The sequence below is a fragment of the Trachypithecus francoisi genome, unplaced genomic scaffold (genome assembly GCF_009764315.1).
Source record: "Trachypithecus francoisi isolate TF-2019V2 unplaced genomic scaffold, Tfra_2.0 Lachesis_group4, whole genome shotgun sequence".
NCBI lineage: Eukaryota > Metazoa > Chordata > Mammalia > Primates > Cercopithecidae > Trachypithecus > Trachypithecus francoisi.
The window spans coordinates 16524629-16543253 of NW_022681469.1; the positions used below are offsets into that span (position 1 = coordinate 16524629).

The following is an 18625-nucleotide window of genomic DNA, read 5'->3' on the forward strand; positions in this document are numbered from 1 at the left end:
GATCTTGGAGCTTGGGTGACTCCAGCCTCTACTGGGCCTGTGGGAAAAACAGATGGAGGATGAGCACGGGAGACAGCCTGGTGGTACCTCCCCAAGGTAAAGCGGAAGACACAGGGGTGAGGGCAGGCTCAGAATGGGGTGCTGTCCTGTCTGCAGGGACTCACCTGCTCCCAGGAGACAAAGTAGTGCCCAACAGAGCAGCATGGAGCCCGTGGCACAAAGGGGCAGGCAGCACTGTGTCTGTGCTCAGGGCTTGGTCCTCCTGGGGAACAGCTGAGTTCTCAGCCTCGCTTTTCCTGGTGGGAGGGGCATCCTGTGACGTCACTGTCCTATGTTCTTCCCTTGCAGGCCTCCTGAGGTCCACTGCTCTCTGTTCGGCACAGCAGAATCCACTGGGCCTGTGAGGGAGGGAGACAAAGGCTGGGGCAAGAACACCGGAGGGAGCCTGAGGGTGCCTTGGATGAGGGCTGCTTCAGGGACACCCCACCTGTGTCAAGGATTCACTTGCTCCCAAGAGACAAAGGCCTTCCCATCAGAGGTACCTGGAGCCCATGGCCCGGTGGGACAGAGCGGGTCAGATGTCAGCCTGTGAGGGATACTGGTCCTCTGAGAGCTGGGGTTTTGGGCATCGCATCTCTGATCGGATGTGAGGCTGTGATGTCACTGCCCTGATGTCATCTCTGCAGGTTCCCATGCACCCTGCCTTCCTTGTTATGCCCCTGGCTTACCTGATCCAAGACCTCTGCTTTGTGCTGTAAATACTCGCACATACCATGTGGGGCTGGACTGGGCTGCTCTGAGCTGGAATGAGGCTGCATGTCCCCCCCACCCCAAGTTCCTTTGCTTTTCCTTCCAGGCAGTTTTTCCTCTGTCTGTCCCTGCCGGGGACATGCAGGTTGTCCCATCCCAGCATGGGACAGCCCATTTTCATTCTCCCTTGCAAGTTCACAGAGACTTCCTAACCCACGCAGAGCTGAAGTGCATGGCTCCCTGAAGAGAGGCACACCTGCAATTTTATGTATCTGCCATCACATTTTTAGTGAGCACAAACATTGAGCAAGGCTGCTCCTTAACCCTCCATGTCCCAGGCTCCTGGCTCTGTGCACACCCCTGAGACATTTGGAGCTCAGTCGTTCCACAGCACCCCCGTGTGGCCCACTGCACAGTAACCAAGATTTTGTCATTGTTAACCGACTGAATATTTATGTCCCTCCAAAATACAACCCCCAGGGAGACAATATTTGATGATAGGGTCTTTATAGAGAAAACTATGTTTACATGAGCTTATAAAAGTGGAGCTCTGCTCCAGTATGATTAATGCCCTCTGGGATGAGGCACTTGATGCCTGGCTTGTTCTCTCTCCACCATTTGAGGATTCCACTGGAAGAGGGTGCGCTGCAAGCCAGGAGGAGGGCCCTCACCAGAGACCCACATGCTGGCATCCCCTTTTCATACTCTGGAGTTGTGAGAAAAAAAAAGATTTGTGTTTAACCCATGCAGTCTGTGCTATTTGCTGTGGCTGTCTGAACTGATGGATACAGCCTTTCTAACATGGTGCATGGGACATGTTTAAATTAGGAACAATTTCACCATCTTGACTATTATACTTTTTCTCTAGGGGAAGTAAAAGAAGCCCCCACATTTTAAAATTTGTGTCCTTCAAGATCACTTTTTGCATTGTAAAAAGGGGAAAAAGTGACAGAGAAGAAATTTTACCTTTGAGAAAATTCTGATGGAGATGATGCAAACCTGGCCTAGCTCATGTAGGTGTGCTGCGGGAAGAACTGTGCCAGAAATCACACCAAGTCATCCTGTCTCCCTCGCTGCAGGCAGACTCTCAGGGATTTGTGGGTGATTGATTATTAAAGTTCTTTTTTCTGTGATAACTCCAGCCAGCTTGCTCGAAGCAGACCTTTCAGACCACTCTGTGCTGAGTGCCAACGAATCAGCTTATCCAAAAATAAAGAAAACAATATCCACTGTTGCCATGCTGCTGGGCTGAATATGTTCCCATCCATATTCTCTCTTTTAGAAATCCTCCTTTTGCTGATTTCACTGACAATATCCTCTTGCCCATTTTCCCATATATGAGTAAAGATATGTGCAGAAAATGATTAAATTTCTAAGTTTCTATTTGTGATTCTATACTTAGTAAGCCAAGAAGGAGAGGCCAGACTGAATTTAAAAAAGAAACATGAGACTTGGGAAAACAGAATCCGAGAAAGATTCCATTATAGAACCACTATCCTTCACTTGCTACTTCTGATTTAGCTTATTTCCAATCCAAATTTCTTTAAATATCGACATTTGACATATCTGTTACCAAATTTTAATAATAGTTACTTATATAGAGCAAATCTAGATACTGTCATTATGAAGTATTTCTTGATTTTTAAGTCCAAAGGCAAATGACCCCATGAGAAATCAATGAGAAGAGGTTCCAATCCAGCTGCATCTGACATTAGCAGTCACTAGCCAATGTGCCAGTGAGATATGATCAATAACAAGTACCTCTTCTAAGATGTCATCACAAAAATACCCTACTGTGAGGGCCGGGCGCGGTGGCTCAAGCCTGTAATCCCAGCACTTTGGGAGGCTGAGACGGGCAGATCACGAGGTCAGGAGATCGAGACCATCCTGGCTAACACGGTGAAACTCTGTCTCTACTAAAAATACAAAAAACTAGCCGGTGCGGTGGCGGGCGCCTGTAGTCCCAGCTACTTGGGAGGAGGCTGAGGCAGGAGAATGGTGTAAACCCGGGAGGTGGAGCTTGCAGTGAGCTGAGATCCGGCCACTGTACTCTAGCCTGGGCGACAGAGCGAGACTCTGCCTCAAAAAAAAAAAAAAGAAAAAAAAAAAGAAAATACCCTACTGTGGGAGTATTCATGGATATAAACCAGTTAAAATTCTCTCAAGTTCAGATGGCAGTGTTCTACAACTTAATGCTTTTTATGGATTTTCTGCATACCTAACTCTCCAAAACCTTTCATAACAGAAGCTGATTGTCTGATGTGGTTTCTGATCCTAGGGAAGGTAAAGCTACTACACAAAATCATAAAAATATAAATTATCAGTAGAAGTCACGTTAAGAAAAACTATGTTTTTTTTTTTTTTTTTTTTTGAGACGGAGTCTCGCTCTGTCCCCCAGGCTGGAGTGCAGTGGCCGGATCTCAGCTCACTGCAAGCTCTGCCTCCCGGGTTCACACCATTCTCCTGCCTCAGCCTCCCGAGAAGCTGGGACTACAGGCGCCTGCCACTTTGCCCAGCTAGTTTTTTTGTGTTTTTTAGTAGAGACGGAGTTTCACTGGGTTAGGCAGGATGGTCTCGATCTTCTGACCTCATGATCTGCCAGTCTCGGCCTCCCAAAGTGCTAGGATTACAGGCTTGAGCCGCCGTGCCCGGCCTAAAAACTATGTATTTTTTGCTTTAAAAGGAATGCCTAAAATTTTTCTGATTCAACTAAATAAAATTGCTAGAATACTGGTCAATTCTTTACTAGAAAAAGAAACAAAACAGATATCTAAATTGCTTCTGAGATACCTCATATCCCATGGTGAATAGCCATTATATTTCAGAGAAGAGAAGGCTTAGATAATATTATAAAGATGTGTGAAATACCAGAGCACTCGATCTGACTCCCCATAAAATTGCAAACTGGTAGCATCTCCTGGCTCCTTCCCCAGGGAAGCCTGATCAGACAAGATATAACTAAGAAACCAGAAACAAACTGAAAACTATGAGAATCTTCTGGGAAGACTGAAGCTATTTGGGGCCAGAGTATGAAGAGATGAATGGTGAGCCCAAGACTGCAGTGAGAAAACAAACCGTGGACATTGGTTAAGCTCTGCCTTGTCTGCCTTCCTCCTTGCATGGAGACAATCTGATCTACATTTAAATTTTAGAAATCAATAGCAGGAGCCAGGCACTGTGGCTCATACCTGTATTCCCAGCACTTTGGGAGGTAAAGGCGGGAGGATCACCAGAGTTCAAGAGTTTGAGAGAAAACTGGCAACATAGCAAGACCTCATCTCTACCAAAAATGTAAACAAAAAAGTTAACGAGTGGTGGCGGTGTGTGCCTGTAGTCATAGCTACTTGGGAGGCTGAGGTGGGAGGATTCCTTGAATCTCAGAGGTCGAGGCTGCAGTGAGCCACAATTGCACCACCGTACTCTAGCTTGGGTGACAGAGTGAGACGCTGTTTCAAATAAAAGACAAGTTTTGCAGAGATAGAAACTTTAGAGGAAAAAGTAACCAATGTAACCCCAGAAAATATAACTTGATTAGCAGCAGCTGCCCAGTTACCTGGGTTATCATTAAGTGAGGTCAAATAAGTAAAAGAGAAACACAGAAATGTCAGATGTTAATCAAATAAACTACAATTAAAGTTAAAATATAAATGGAAAGGACAATAAGAAAGAGAGAAGTCTGAGAAGCATGGTGACTGCAGGTCTCAGGAAAAGCTTCCCAGAGAAAAATAGGGAGCTAAGTAGAGATCTTGGCTACCTTGTACCAAGCAAAGGGGCTAAATGATTACCTGGCACACAGTTGTGTTAATGATTTGAGAAAGTGTGTGGAGTAATTACAGATGAGAGAATCTAAGTTGAAAGCACAATATTAGGGAGTTGCATTTTCCATTGGAATGTGTACTGGGTTTTCCCTCTTACTTCAATTTATAGAATTTCGGCCCAAATGAATCCATTTTCACCTCCATGGCCTTGCTCATGTAGCCCCTCTATAACCACAATTGGGCATTATCATAGAACCCCACTTCTGCCTCTGGCTGAAATCTAGTGTTGCTGACTTGGTGAAGACATTGCCCACTTTTCCCACCCTCTAAGGCAGGAGGAAACCCTTCCTTCACAGAAACTCCAAAGCCATTAGCATGTACTTCTTTCTAGAGGTGATTAAATTTCTCTTTATGAGAACTCTTGTTTGTTCCTTCCAGCCTCAGAATTCTGTGAGAGCACAATCATATAAAGGGACATGTAGATAGCACTAGCCCTGCGCAATATACACATAAAACAAGATTTACTGGGGAAAATTCACAAGCAAGAAGCAGAAACGCTGACTCAGTTATTCACCCCATCCTTAGTCCCTGCAGAGATGTGCTTGGATAGGCATAGCTCCATGCATTGTGGAAAGTCTGCCAAAAGAAGGATCCATCACCATTCTGCCATATGTATTATGGAGAGAGTGTGAGGTGCACATTTAAGGTCTACTCAAGGTAGAATACATAGCAGGGGTAGCTTCTGAGCTGGCAAAATTGTCTCTTGTTGATTGGAGATTGGAGGTATATCCAAGCCAGTGTTGCGAGGACTAGCTAGAACCCTTTACATATCTCAATCTGACTGAATTAATTACCTGCCTAATACTGATAGGGGTGAAGGTAGAGAGAAAACATAAAAGGAGAAAGAAGGGTACTCTCATTTCATAGGGATTGTGTTCAGGTACCATCAAGAAAGTGGAAAGGAAGATTTTCAGACCAAGAAAAAAGTTTCACAATACATATATTGGACTAGAATCCTGTATCCTGATTATATAAAGGATTCCTATAAATCAGTATAAAAGATACATAATTTAACTTTTAAAACTGGGCAAAAGCATTAATAGGTATATGAAAAAGACATATCTGCGAATGGTAATAAAAACATTAAAATGTACTCAACATCATTAATCCTTAGGGAAGCGCAAATTAGAACTCCAATGAAAGATTAATATTATGCCAATAAATTCAACAGGAGACAAAATAAACAAATTCCCCAAGAAACACAATTACTCACTCAAAAAGAAGTAGATAACTTGAATGTCCATAGGGATATTAAAAAATACACATAGATGTAGTTTTAAAAATTGAACTCATAATAATTAAAAGCTTTTCCAGAAAGAAAACTCCAGACCCAGCTTACTTTATTGATGAAATTGACCAAGTTTATCAATTTACAAATTGTAAGGAATAAATAGTACTAATATTAACATAGAAGCAAAAATCCTTAACAAACATAAAGTAAATTTAACTCACAGTGTATAAAAAGATTAATATCCAATCAGTAGGTGAGATTTGCCCCAGGAATGCATAATTGGTTCTATATTTAAAAAGCAATGAATGTAAGTCACCATATTTAAAAATTATTTAATTCGTGCAAAAATTTTTAACAAAATATTGGCAAACTGTATCCAGCAGCACATCAAAAAGTTTATCTACCACAATCAAGTAGGCTTCATTCCTGGGATGCAAGGTTGGTTCAACATACACAAATCAACAAATGTGATTCACAACATAAACAGAACTAAAAACAAACCCAGATGATCATCTCAATAAACACAGAAAAGGCTTTTGATAAAATTAAACATTCCTTCATGTTAAAACCCCTTCAACAAACCAGGCATTGAAAGTACATACTTCAAAATATTAAGAGCTATCTATGACATACCACAACTAATAACACACTGAAGCAGCAAAAGCTGGAAGCATTCCTGTGAACAAGACAAGGATGCTCATTCTCACCATTCCCAATCGACACAGCAGTGGCAGACATAGCAAGAGCAATCACACAAGAGAAAGAAATAGAAGACATTCAAACAGGAAGAGAGGAAGTCAAACTGTCTATACCTATCTATACCTAAAAAACCCTATGGTCTCTACCCAAATGCTCCTAGGTTGGAAAAATTACTTTAGCAGAGTTCAAGGATACAAAATCAATGCACAGAAATCAGTACTACTTCTATACATCAGAACATCCAAGCTAAGAGGCAAATCAAGAATGCAATCCCATTCATAATAGCAACAACAACAAAAAATACACCTAGCAAAACAGCTAACCAGAGAGGTGAAAGATATCTACAATGAAAACTATAAAACACTGCTGAAAAATATCAGAGGCAACACACAAAAATTGAAAGACCATTCCATGCTCATGGACAGGAAGAATCAATATTGTTAAAACGGCCACAATGCCCACAGCAATTTACAGATTCAATGCTATTCCTATCAAGCTACTAATGTCACTTTTCACAGAATTAGGAAAAATTTTTTAAATTCGTTTGGAACCAAAACAAAACAAAACAAAATCCTGAGTGGCCAAAGCAACGCTGAGCAAAAAGAACAAAGCTGGAGGCATCACACTACCCAACTTCAAACTATGCTACAAGGTCACAGTAACCAAATCAACATAATACTAGTACAAAAACAGACACATAGACCAATGGAACAGGTTAGCGAACCAGAAATAAAGCCATCCACCTAAAACCAACGATAACAAAACCAACAATAACAGGCAATGTGGAAGGGACTCCCTACTCTACAAATAATGCTGAGAAAACTGGCTAGCACATGCAGAAGGTTGAAACTGGACCCCTATCTTTTACTATATACAAAAGTCAACTCAAGATTGATCAAAGACATGAATGTAAAACCTAAAACTAAAACAACTCTAGGAAAAAAAAAAAAAAAACCCTAGGAAATACCATTCTGGACATAGGACCTGGCAAGATTTAATGATGAAGACTCCAAAAGCAATGGCAACAAAAACAAAATTTGACAAATGGAATCTAATTAAACTAAAGAGCTTCTGCACAGCTAAAGAAACTACAAACAGAGTAAACACACAATCTACAGAATTGGAGAAAATATTTGCAATCTGTGTATCTGACAAAGGTCTAATATCCAGCATCTATTAAAAGCTTAAACAAATTAACAAGCAAAAACCAAACATCTCCATTAAAAAATGAGCAAAGGATGGCCGGGCGCGGTGGCTCACGCCTGTAATCCCAGCACTTTGGGAGGCCGAGGTGGGCAGATCACGAGGTTAGGAGATCGAGACCATCCTGGCTAACATGGTGAAACCCTGTCTCTACTAAAAATACAAAAAATTAGCCGGGCATGGTGCCAGGCGCCTATAGTCACAGCTACTCGGGAGGCTGAGGCAGGAGAATGGCGTGAACCCGGGAGGAGGAGCTTCCAGTGAGCTGAGATCGCGCCACGGCACTCCAGCCTGAGTGACAGAGCAAGACTCCGTCTCAAAAAAAGAAAAAAAAATGGGCAAAGGACATGAATAGACACTTTTCAAAAGAAGAAATGCATGAAGTCAACAAGTCTATGAAAGAAATGTTCAATATAACTAATCAGTAGGAAAAATGCAAATGAAAACCACCATGAGATACCATCTCACACCAGTTAGAATAACTGTTATTAAAAAGTCAAAATATAACAGATGCTGGCAAGATTGCAGAGAAAATGGAAAGCTTATACATTGTTGGTGGGAATGTAAATTAGTTCAACCGCTATAGAAAGTAGTCTGGAGATTTCTCAAACAACAACAACAACAACAGCAACAAAAAACCCTGCCATTCAGCCCAGCAATCCAATTAATATACCGAAAGAAATACAGCACTCTACCATAAAGATACATGCACACGACGTTCAATGCAGCACTATTCACAATAGCAAAGACATAGAATCAACCTAATGCCCATCAATGTGGACTGGATAAAGAAAATGTGCTACATATACACCATGAAATACTATGCATCCATAAAAAGAACAAGAACATGTTCATTTCAGCAACAGAGAGAGAGTTGGAGGACATTGTCCTAAGTGAACTAATCCAGGAACAGAAATCCAGATACTACACATATTCTCACTTATAAGTGGGAGCTAAACATTGAGCACACATAGACACAAACAAAGGAACAGTAGACACTGGGGCTTACAGAAAGGTGGGAGGTGAGAGGAAGGTAGGGATTAAAAAACTACCAATTGGGTATTAAATGGATTACTTGGGTGGCAAAATTATCTGGATACTAAATACCCACGACATGCAATTTACCCACGTAATACACCTGCACATGTAGCCCTTAAAACTAAAATAGAACTTGGAAAGAAAAAATTTTTTAGAATCATCTTAATAGATATAGAAAAATTATTTCACAAAAATTCAACGTTCTGATTAAAAACTCTTAGCAAACTAGGAACAACAACAACAACAAAAGTCCTCTACCTTATAAAAGGCATTGATGGAACATCTACAGCTAATATCATACTTAATGGCCAAAAGCTGAAAAAATGAATGTTTTTTCCCAAAGATTAGGAAGAAGAACAGGATGCCCATCCTCATCCCTTCTTTTCAACATGGCCATGGAGCTCCTAGCAAAGCACAGAGGGTAGGGGGTGATGTTAAACAGTCTTTATTCACAGAGGACCCAAGCACCTATGTGGAAAACCCTAAACAATGTACAAAATCCTACCAGAAATAATAAATGAGTCTAGCAAAATTTTAGGATACATTTTAAATATACCAAATTAAACTGTATTTCTATATAAATGTGAAAGCAAGAAAAATTTGGAATTAAGGAGTGCCATTAAAAATATTATTATTTGAAAAATGTTCATGTCCTTTGCCCATCTTTAAATGGGGTTACTTGTTTTTTGCTTGTTGATTTGTCTAAATTCATTATAGCTTCCGTATATTGGGAACAGAAAACCAAATACATGTATACTCTCACTTTTAAGTTGGAGCTAAACATTGAGCACACATGGACATAAACATGCAAAGAATAGACACTGCGGATTACTAGAGGGAGGAGTGGAGAAGGGGGCATGGGTTGAAAAACTACCTATTGGGTACTATATTCACCACCTGGGTGCAATATACCCAAGTAACAAACCTGCATATGTACCCCCTGTATCTAAAATAAAGGTTGAAATTTAAAAAATATATAGCATCAAAAATACTAACTACTTAGGGACATTTTAATAATATTTGCCCTGGGTTTCAGGAGACATTGAAAGAAAGCGGAACACGTCCTCTTAAGACTTGACAAAATACTCCACATTTTGGTTGTGGTGGTGTTGCTGGAGTGACTGCATTTGATAAAATGCATATAACTGAACACTTAATACTACATAGTTCACTGAGAGTAACAAAAGTATATCCCACTCTCCAGAGTTAACAATCATTAATATTTCTGCATTTATTCTTTCAACTAGCACTTTTCTAAAATGACTTATGTAAATGTGATTAGACGTTCACAGAGCTCACTACACAGTTGTTACAAACGAAGGCCACGTATTCACGGGTATCTGAATGGTACTAATTCTGGGCCAGAACATACCAGCATCCCTGGAAGTCCAGCCTCACCCAGGGCTTGATTTCCTTATGTTCCTAAGGAGCCCCAGAGTTGTTTACTGTTCACAAAATACGTTGCCCCTTCGGTTGAGCTCTGTAAGGGTTGCCTCATGGGTGCTGCTGGCCAGGGTTTCCCAAGGGTCCTGCCTTTCTTCCCACCTGCCTGAAACACTGGCCTTGCCTGCTGCTGCCAGGGGCAGGGATTGGGGAGGGAAAGGGTCTTTTGCTGCAAATAAAGTCCCCAGTACTCAGGTTTCTGCATTGCTAAGCTTGAGAGCCAGATTCTGCCTGTGTGCTCAGACTTTTGTGGTTCTTTAAGGACTGTGCTCCGGAATCAGGGCAGATCTGTCAGGGAAACCCCACAGCAAAACTCCCTTCCCATTTTCCCCATGATCTCCCCACCGCATCAGGGTGGCTGGGTCTGGAGGCTTTAAAGTATCAACTCATCTACTGCTACTGTAAGGGAAAATGCAAAATAAATAAAAGAGGCTTAATTTTTCCTGTGAAAAGTAATGCAAGAAACTCCTCCTCACCCCTTTTCTAAGAGCATTTAGTTTCAAAGTCTTGAAATTCTAAATTCTTCCTTTGTCTCTTTGAAATGTGTGTAAATCCTATTAAAATCTATATAAATCTCTTGCCAGTTTTATGACCCAGGAATGTCTTTCCCAAGACATTCCTTTCCCAGGCTTTCCTGGGAACCATATTTTGAGATGTAATCATCAAGGAAGACAGAGTCCCTGTCGCCCAGTTTTTGTGGGAGGGTAGGAGCCCAATTTAGGATCCTAACTTAACTTAGGCAAAAGGCTAATTTTGACAATTAACTTAAAAGGTTGCTTCCCCCCAAGTTGCAAAGCTACCTCATTTCATAAAACTGTGAGAAGAATATCTTCTCTTTTGATACAGCACAGATGACCGTACATCTTGGGGTAGGGAGCCTTTTGTCTCTATCATAAATGAACGAATGAATTAGTGAATGAAAAAAGACGTAAACAGAACAGCCAGGACCCACTCTCCTCTCTAAAGGCTAATGTAGAGCTCTGGAGGAATCAGGCTCTGAGCCTGATGATTTAACACACCGAGAATAAAGAGACCAAAGGAGGAAAATAATCCTTCAAATGTCAGCCTGGAGAGGAAATCCAGGGAGGAGTTGAGACCTGAAACCAACAAGGAGACTTCCAGCCAAGGGAAGGAGAGTGGATGAGTCAGGAAGCTTCTAGACCATGCTCCACGGGCTCTAGAGCAAGGGGAGCAGACAGAGGCACGTTTGCTGCCTGCAGGGTTCAGAGAAGGTGTCTGTGTACATTCGGAGCTTTGATCAGGGCTAGAATTCACAGTCTAACTTTCAGTGTAAAAATGAGAAATTAGAGAATAGACAAACTGGAATATAGAACAATAGAAGTGGTGAAAATTCATACATATTTCTCAAACACATTTCCCAAAGAGTAAGTCTACTACTGTCCTCTCTAGCTGACTTCTGGACTGGGACCCTTGCCTGGAAGTTCGTTCTCTGATTTCCCAATGCTCAGTGCTGCTTGACTCTGCATGACAACAACCTATGATGGAAGGGAACCCTTGGTCCCAAAGAAGAGTCATGAAAACCACTGGACATGAAGTGTCAGGAGAACATAGCTCCTCACAGGACGGTGTCTGACCCAGTGCAGGGTGTAACTCTGTGGTGACACAGGTGATTATTTAGAGGGTTCTTCTAAAATTTTAAGCTAAACAATCCTTACAGCATGCTTGCTTTATTTCAGAATTTTATTATTATTATTATTATTATTTTTAGATGGTATCTCACTCTGTCGCCCAGGCTGGAGTACAGTGGCGCAGTCTCAGCTCACAGCAACCTCCACCTCCCAAGTTGAAGCGATTCTCCTGCCTCCTAAGTAGCTAGGATTATAGGCATATGCCACCATGCCCAGCTAATTTTTGTATTTTTAGTAGAGACAGGGTTTCACCCTATTGGCCAGGCTGGTCTCAAACTCTTGATCTCATGATCTGCCCGTCTCGGCCTCCCAAAGTGCTGGGATTACAGGCCAGGCCTGAACCACTATGCCCGGCCTATTTCATGATTTTAAAAAAGCATTTTTTAAAAGTAGATCTGAATATGTTTATCTTTTTTTCAAAGCAGTTGACAGGGCAGAGTCACACTCAGGCAAAGGAAAACCCACACTCTAAATATGAGCACAGGATGTAAAGTTGCCACATGGATGAATTAGCAGGTGCTATGATGTTCTGAAGCTTCTGTCGGGGACTCTTGCAGGAAATGCTCACCCGAGCCCTCCGTGGCCCCCACAGCTTCCTCGCAGGCTCTGAAGGTTTCTGCACAGGAACCCGGCGACTCTGCAAGGCTGTGTCTTGGCTGCTGGCACAGAGATACAGGGCTGAGTCTTCTGGCTGCAGGGCGCGTACGTGAAGGTATAAGAGAGAGCTCTTGGAGCTTTCAGGTGAGAAGCGACTGGGCACACTTTCATTTAGAGAGAGTTTCTCATAGTTGTAGATAAACATGAGCTCCAGTGGCTTCTTAGCTTTCTGCTTGTACCAGTACATAGCATTGTGCCCCAGATGTTGTTCACATTTCAAAGACTTCTTATTTGTCATTCCCATGACCAGGTGTTTTGGTGTCTGGGTAACTCCAGTGTTTGTGGGGACTGTAGGAGGAAAGGGACAAAATTCAGGCAGCGCCCAGGAGGAGGGTTGTTGCTGCAGCTGCAAGGAAAAAGCTTGGAGTTCAAGGACAGACAGTTTGAACCTAACTCACCTGCTTCCAGGAGACACAGAACCACACAGCAGAGCAGCCTGCACCCCATGCTAGCCTTGGGTCTGAGATGGGGCCTCTGACTGGGGTCCTCTGGGCGATGGGCTGGGCTCTGGTCTCCTTGGCCCTGATTGGTGGTTTTTCCTGTGATGTCACTGCTCCTGACAGTTTCCCCAGACCCAGGGGATGTTTCTTCCTAGCCGTTTTACACCCTTTCTAGGTCCTGATAGAAGGTAGATTTGAATAGTCTGGGCTGGAATGAATGGGCTGGGGAGAAAGGGCAGAGCCAGCTTTTTACCCCCCAAGGATAGTCCTCTGGCAGGGGCTCTTTGCTCTCAGCTGCTTCCTCATTATGTGGATCCTCCCTCTCTCTCTGTCTCCCTGTCTTTCAGGATTCCTCTCAGCAACAGCCCACTCCCATTCAAGGAATCTCCTTCTGCCCTGCGGGATCACACAAGACAGAACCATTCAAAATGTCCCTTCCCTCAATGTCTAAGCACGGTGGAGCCCTTTTTGCCCAGCTCTGTGGAGGGAGGATGACTGCGTGACCACAGATGCAATGTGGATCAGCGCCCAGCATTCAAGGGTATGGCTGTGATGCCAACCAGCAACCAGGCACTGGGGAGGGAGCTGAGGGAGCACGAAAGGGATCAGCCACCTTCTGTCCCTATAGTGGAGGGCATGGGGCTTGGCTGGGCCTAGAGCTAACATACACAGGATGCTGAAAAAGAACAACACAAGGTGTGTGGTGCAAAGGGAAGGGAAATCAGCTTGAAGCTGATGTTAGTGTGCTTGACCTGAGTACAGCCATGCTCTCATTTGAGGTACGCATGGCTCCCCATGGGCAAGATCCCTCCTGGCCCATCTCTCCTCTTACTCTCTATCCCTTCCCCAGGTCCCTGCCTCAGAGGTTTCACGGGAGCACAGCTCCTCCCTGTGGCCAAAGCAGCACTTGGCCACTCACCAACCCAGTGTCAGGATCCAGACCGGTTCCACATCCTGAGCAGCAGAGATGGGTTTCAAAGGCCAGGGGAGAATGAAGAGGAAGGACGTGTTGGCGACAATACAGAGAGTTAGCAGCCAGAACACCAGGTACCCACACACCTAGGACATTCTAAATTTTTACTCAACAGTAATTGTCTATGTCTGAGTCTGGGCACCATCGCAACACCTTCTCTCTACAAAAATTACCAAAAATTAGCCAGGTGTAGTGGTGCATGTCTGTAGTCCCAGCCACTCAGGAGGCTGAGGTGGGAGGATTGCTCGAGCAGGGAAGTCCAGGCTGTAGTGAGCCATGATTGTGTCACTGCACTCCAGACAGGGATCCCAGCGTCTATCCTCTCTCCTTTCTATAGTTTTTTCCTCTTCTGCAGCATAGTGGGCCCTGTCGGAAAAGAAGACGTACATCATCAATTTATTTGCTCCTTTCTATCCTTAGGACAATTTTTGATGGACAATAAAACACTTTTGCTTTCCATGTCTCCTGTAAACAAAACAAAACAAAAGAATAACCAGAAATCCTGGAGGTTGCTGCCCTGGGGCCACTTACTGAGGCACTGAGGTCTGAGTGCTGGGCCTTGCTGACCAGAGTAGGAGGAGCTGGGTGTGCTGGCATGCACCTGTAATCCCAGCTAGTCTGGAGGCTGAGGCAGGAGAATCACTCAAATATGGGAGGCAGAGGTTGCAGTGGGCCGAGATCACCCCAATGCACTCCAGCCTAGGCAACATGAGCGAGACTCCATCTCAAAAAGGAAAAAAGAAGATAAAAACGGGAAAGCAGAGAAATCCACTCCTTGCTTTCTTCAAGAGGCTTCTACCTAAAATAAAAACATGCAAAATTGTACCTCACCTTTAATAAATATAAAAACTGGCTTTCGGAGTTAATAGACTGAATCTTTGCAGAGCAGCATTCCCACCAAAAACAACTACATAAACTTAACAAAATAGAAAAACAAATGTTTGAAAGCACTTGGAGCTACTGAGGCAGTAAGAACCTACCGGACTGGGATCTCAAGGAGAAAGGAGAGATCTAACAGATCACTTTTCCCTCTAAGTCATTTGCCAATTTCATATCGCTGCCTAAGTAGCTGAGGAAAAAAAGGGAAGACTGAGAGTGTAGCAGGCTTTGAGGAGCATCTACCACCTTTCTGGTCTTGGAGAACATTTACTTTCAGTGACTACTGAATAGGAGAGGACCCTGGCAAAGACCCCAGGCCTTGGTGCTGGGGGTAGGAGCAGGGATTGACTGAAAATGAGCATGAAGGAACTATCTGGGTGGGGAGGATGAAATGTTTTACAGCTGGATCATGGTGATTGTTGCACAACTCCACAAATTTATCAAAATTCGTTGAATTGCATACTTACAATAGCAAATATTATGTTATGCAATTTGCACTTTGATTAAGCTGTTAAACTCCAGACATGTAGTTGGAACTTAAATGGCTAAGACCAAAGGCAAGCAGCCATCACGTAGGCTGAAGCCCAGCTCTGATCCAGCTCAGTCATCAGCTCAGTTAAGGTGATCTGCCCCTGCTACAATTCCCAACAGAAGCAAAAGTGAATCATTTGAGGAAGATGAAATCATTCAGAGCCTCAGATTATCTCTATAGTTTTTATATACAATATCCAGCATTCAAATAAATTACTAGTTGTGTGAGAAAACAAAATCACATGCCCAGAAAAGAAACAGAGAAAACAGAAAAAAGAAATAGACCCAAACAGATTCAGATGTTAAAGTTATCCAAAATTGGCTTAAAAATGATGAATGTTAATATAGTCAACAAAGTAAATGACAAAATGTGGAATTTTAGCAGACACCTGGAAATTGCAGGAAGATTTAAGTGGAAATTCCAGAACTGAAATATACAAAATACCTAAAATTTAGAATTCAGTAGATATGTTTAAAAGAGCAATAGTTTCTTAAATGAAACTCAAGAAGTTAATCTGGCTGCCTCATGTTAAGTTGAAAGTGACAAATTCATTCCTGCCTCTGCCTCTAGATGTCTCTTGACTTTTGCTGCTGAATTCTGTTCCTGCACTGCCTGGCTTTATTCTGGCGATTCTCATGCTGGTCTAGACCTCTGTTGACCTTGAAATGGTGTAAAATGGTGTCCCAATATTAGACTCCATGTTTTCTACTCTCTTAACTTGTTATTTTGTGAGCTAGCATCATTAGCCCAAATGCATCACACCAGGTTGACAGGGTCATCAGATTGTTCTGCTCTTGCCCACATGCTGAGCAAGACTCATTGATATTGAGGCCCTTGTACCAAGTCCCTTCTCTTTCTGAAGGTTCCCATGGGGACCCTCTATATTCTTGTGTAAATACCTGAACTCCCGCTCAGTAATCATCTTGCAATTCTATGAGTCAAAATATGTTTTCCTAAACAACTAAAACAAAAAAAATTCTAATAAAAATGGCAAAATGGGAATAAAGAAAAGATACAGGTTATGTGGTCGTGTACAATTGTCCTGTACTCAGAGTCCACAGTTCCACCTAATAGTATCTGTAAAAGTTCTTCAAATCCTACAGTAGCTGGCCATTTCTGCCCAAGATATCTTTGGTAATTTAATTTCAGATATCTGTCTATTTGGAGATGGCTGCAAGAACAAACCCAGCCAGATACTTTCTTTCTTAGACAGGAAGTGGGAGCTGGTGGCTGGGAGGGAGGCAGATCTCTGGGGGTTTGTGCACAGGCTGGAGGTGTCTTTGTAAGGCTGTGGTTTCACTGCTGGCACAGAAGTACATGGCTGAATCCTCCAGCTTTGTGGACTTGATCTTCAGAGTGAAATTTGATCCATCAGGCCTTCCAACTGAGAATCGATCATCGAATATTTCAGACTTCTCTGAGATGTTATCATTAACAAAGGAAACCAGAAACTCGACTTTCTGCCCCAAGATTTGTCTGTACCAATAGAAGTAGAAATGATTAGAGATGGGGACACACCGCAAGATCACTTCCTGTCCCATCCGTGTGACCTGATGGCTGGGAGTCTGGGTGACTTCAGGTTCTGTGTGTCCTGTGGGAAAAGAAAGAAGATTAAGAGAATAGTTTAGAACTGTCTTAGGTAAGTTCAAAGCAAGAATTTCCTAGAGTCCTAAGCATCGACCTGCTTTCAAGAGACTAAAAATTGCCCAGCATAGAAGCCAGGTATCCATGGCAGGATCACAGCAGGAATGAGGCCTCTCCTAGCTCAGGCATCTGATCCTGTGGAGGAAAGGAGTGGCATTTTGAGCTCCCATGACCCCACAGGCAAGGTTTGGCAGAATTACTGGTGTCTCTGGCAGCACCCACCATCCCTGGAGCGCCCTCTATAGGAGAGAGGAGGGAGCCTTTGTACTGGTGCAGAAACCTGACAGTGCAGGGCTCTGCTCAGGGATCTGATGGTGTGTGCAGGACTGAGGGCCATTAATTGTAAGAGCAGGGCTGGAAAATATGGGGCTTAGCAAGGTAACCCTGAGTACAAAGTCCGGCTCAGAAATTCCAGGAGGTCGTCTTCTCTTATTACCTGCTGTGAGCAACAATTCAGGTGCAAGAGACTCCATGGCTGATAATGGATGCCGAGAAAACTTGGTATTAGGATTAAAGAGACAGAAGGAAAAACAATCAAGTTTGAAAGTTTTAAATCCTGAGTGGAAGAGAGAAGCCAACAAGAAGTTGAAACTCTGAACATGCCCCAGGGAGAGTGAACTAGAGAACAATGATGCAAACCCCATGGAGAACCACTGTCCTCAGGGTCAGGCACTGATACAGCCACCTGAGGAAGGCATTGGGTATTCTTTATTTTTTTAAAAAAGAAAAGGACCTGCCAGGTGCGGTGTTTCACGCCTGTAATCCCAGCACTTTGGGACCCCGACGGGGGCAAATCAAGAAATTAAGAGTTTGAGATCATCCTGGCCAACATGGTAAAACCACGTCTCCACTAAAAATACAAAAATTAGCTGGTTGTGGTGGCGGGCGCCTGTCATTCCAGCTACCTGGGAGGCTGAGGCAGGAGAATCGCTTGAACCTGGGAGGTGGAGGTGGCAGTGAACCGAGATCACGTCACTGCACTACTCCATCCTGGTGACAGAGTGAGACTTCATCTAAAAGCAAACAAACAAACAAAAAACAAAATAAAAGGTCTGAGCAGATTTTGAGCTGGGATGATGGCTGAGATCCAGGGTCTAACTTGGGTGGAAAGATAAGTAAAAAAGGTTCATATTGGAAGGCAGATTGGTGTGGCCAGAGTGTTAAATGCTACACACAAGATTTCCTGAAGCACAAACGAACTGGAAGATACTTGGAACAACTTAAACTTGACAGCATCTGTCCTGCATTCAAGTTCAGGCACAGTCTCGTTCAAGACAAAGTCGGGACATGGGCTACAGGTGTCTGGGCAATGTAGGATTGTCACATCCAATAAAGGACAGTATTATGGTCTGAGATTTCTGCCGAGGCCCTCCGGAATGCTCAACTGAGTGTTGAGGCTCAGCTGGACGTGTTGCCCCCATGGGTTCCTCACTAGACCCAGGAGATTTGTGCACAGGGAGGCGGTGACTCTGCAGGGCTGTGCCTTGGCTGCTGGTACAGAGATACACAGCTGAGTCTTCTGGCTGCAGGGTGACCACATGAAGGTGTACACAAGAGCTGTCGGCATTCAGACGTGAAGTGACTTGGCACAGTCTCTTTTTGAATGAGTTCCTTATAGTTGTAGTAAAACATGAACTCCAGGGATTTCTTAGCTTTCTGTCTGTACCAG

General features: G+C 43.3%; 1 gene segment (V, D, J or C); it reads right to left on the bottom strand.

Moving 5' to 3' along the window:
- Positions 1-314: 314 nt before the first annotated feature.
- Positions 315-17155, bottom strand: LOC117072426. The segment is given in 3 exon segments: positions 315-487; positions 16613-16903; positions 16994-17155. Coding segments are annotated over 3 exon segments (498 nt in total).
- Positions 17156-18625: the final 1470 nt, after the last annotated feature.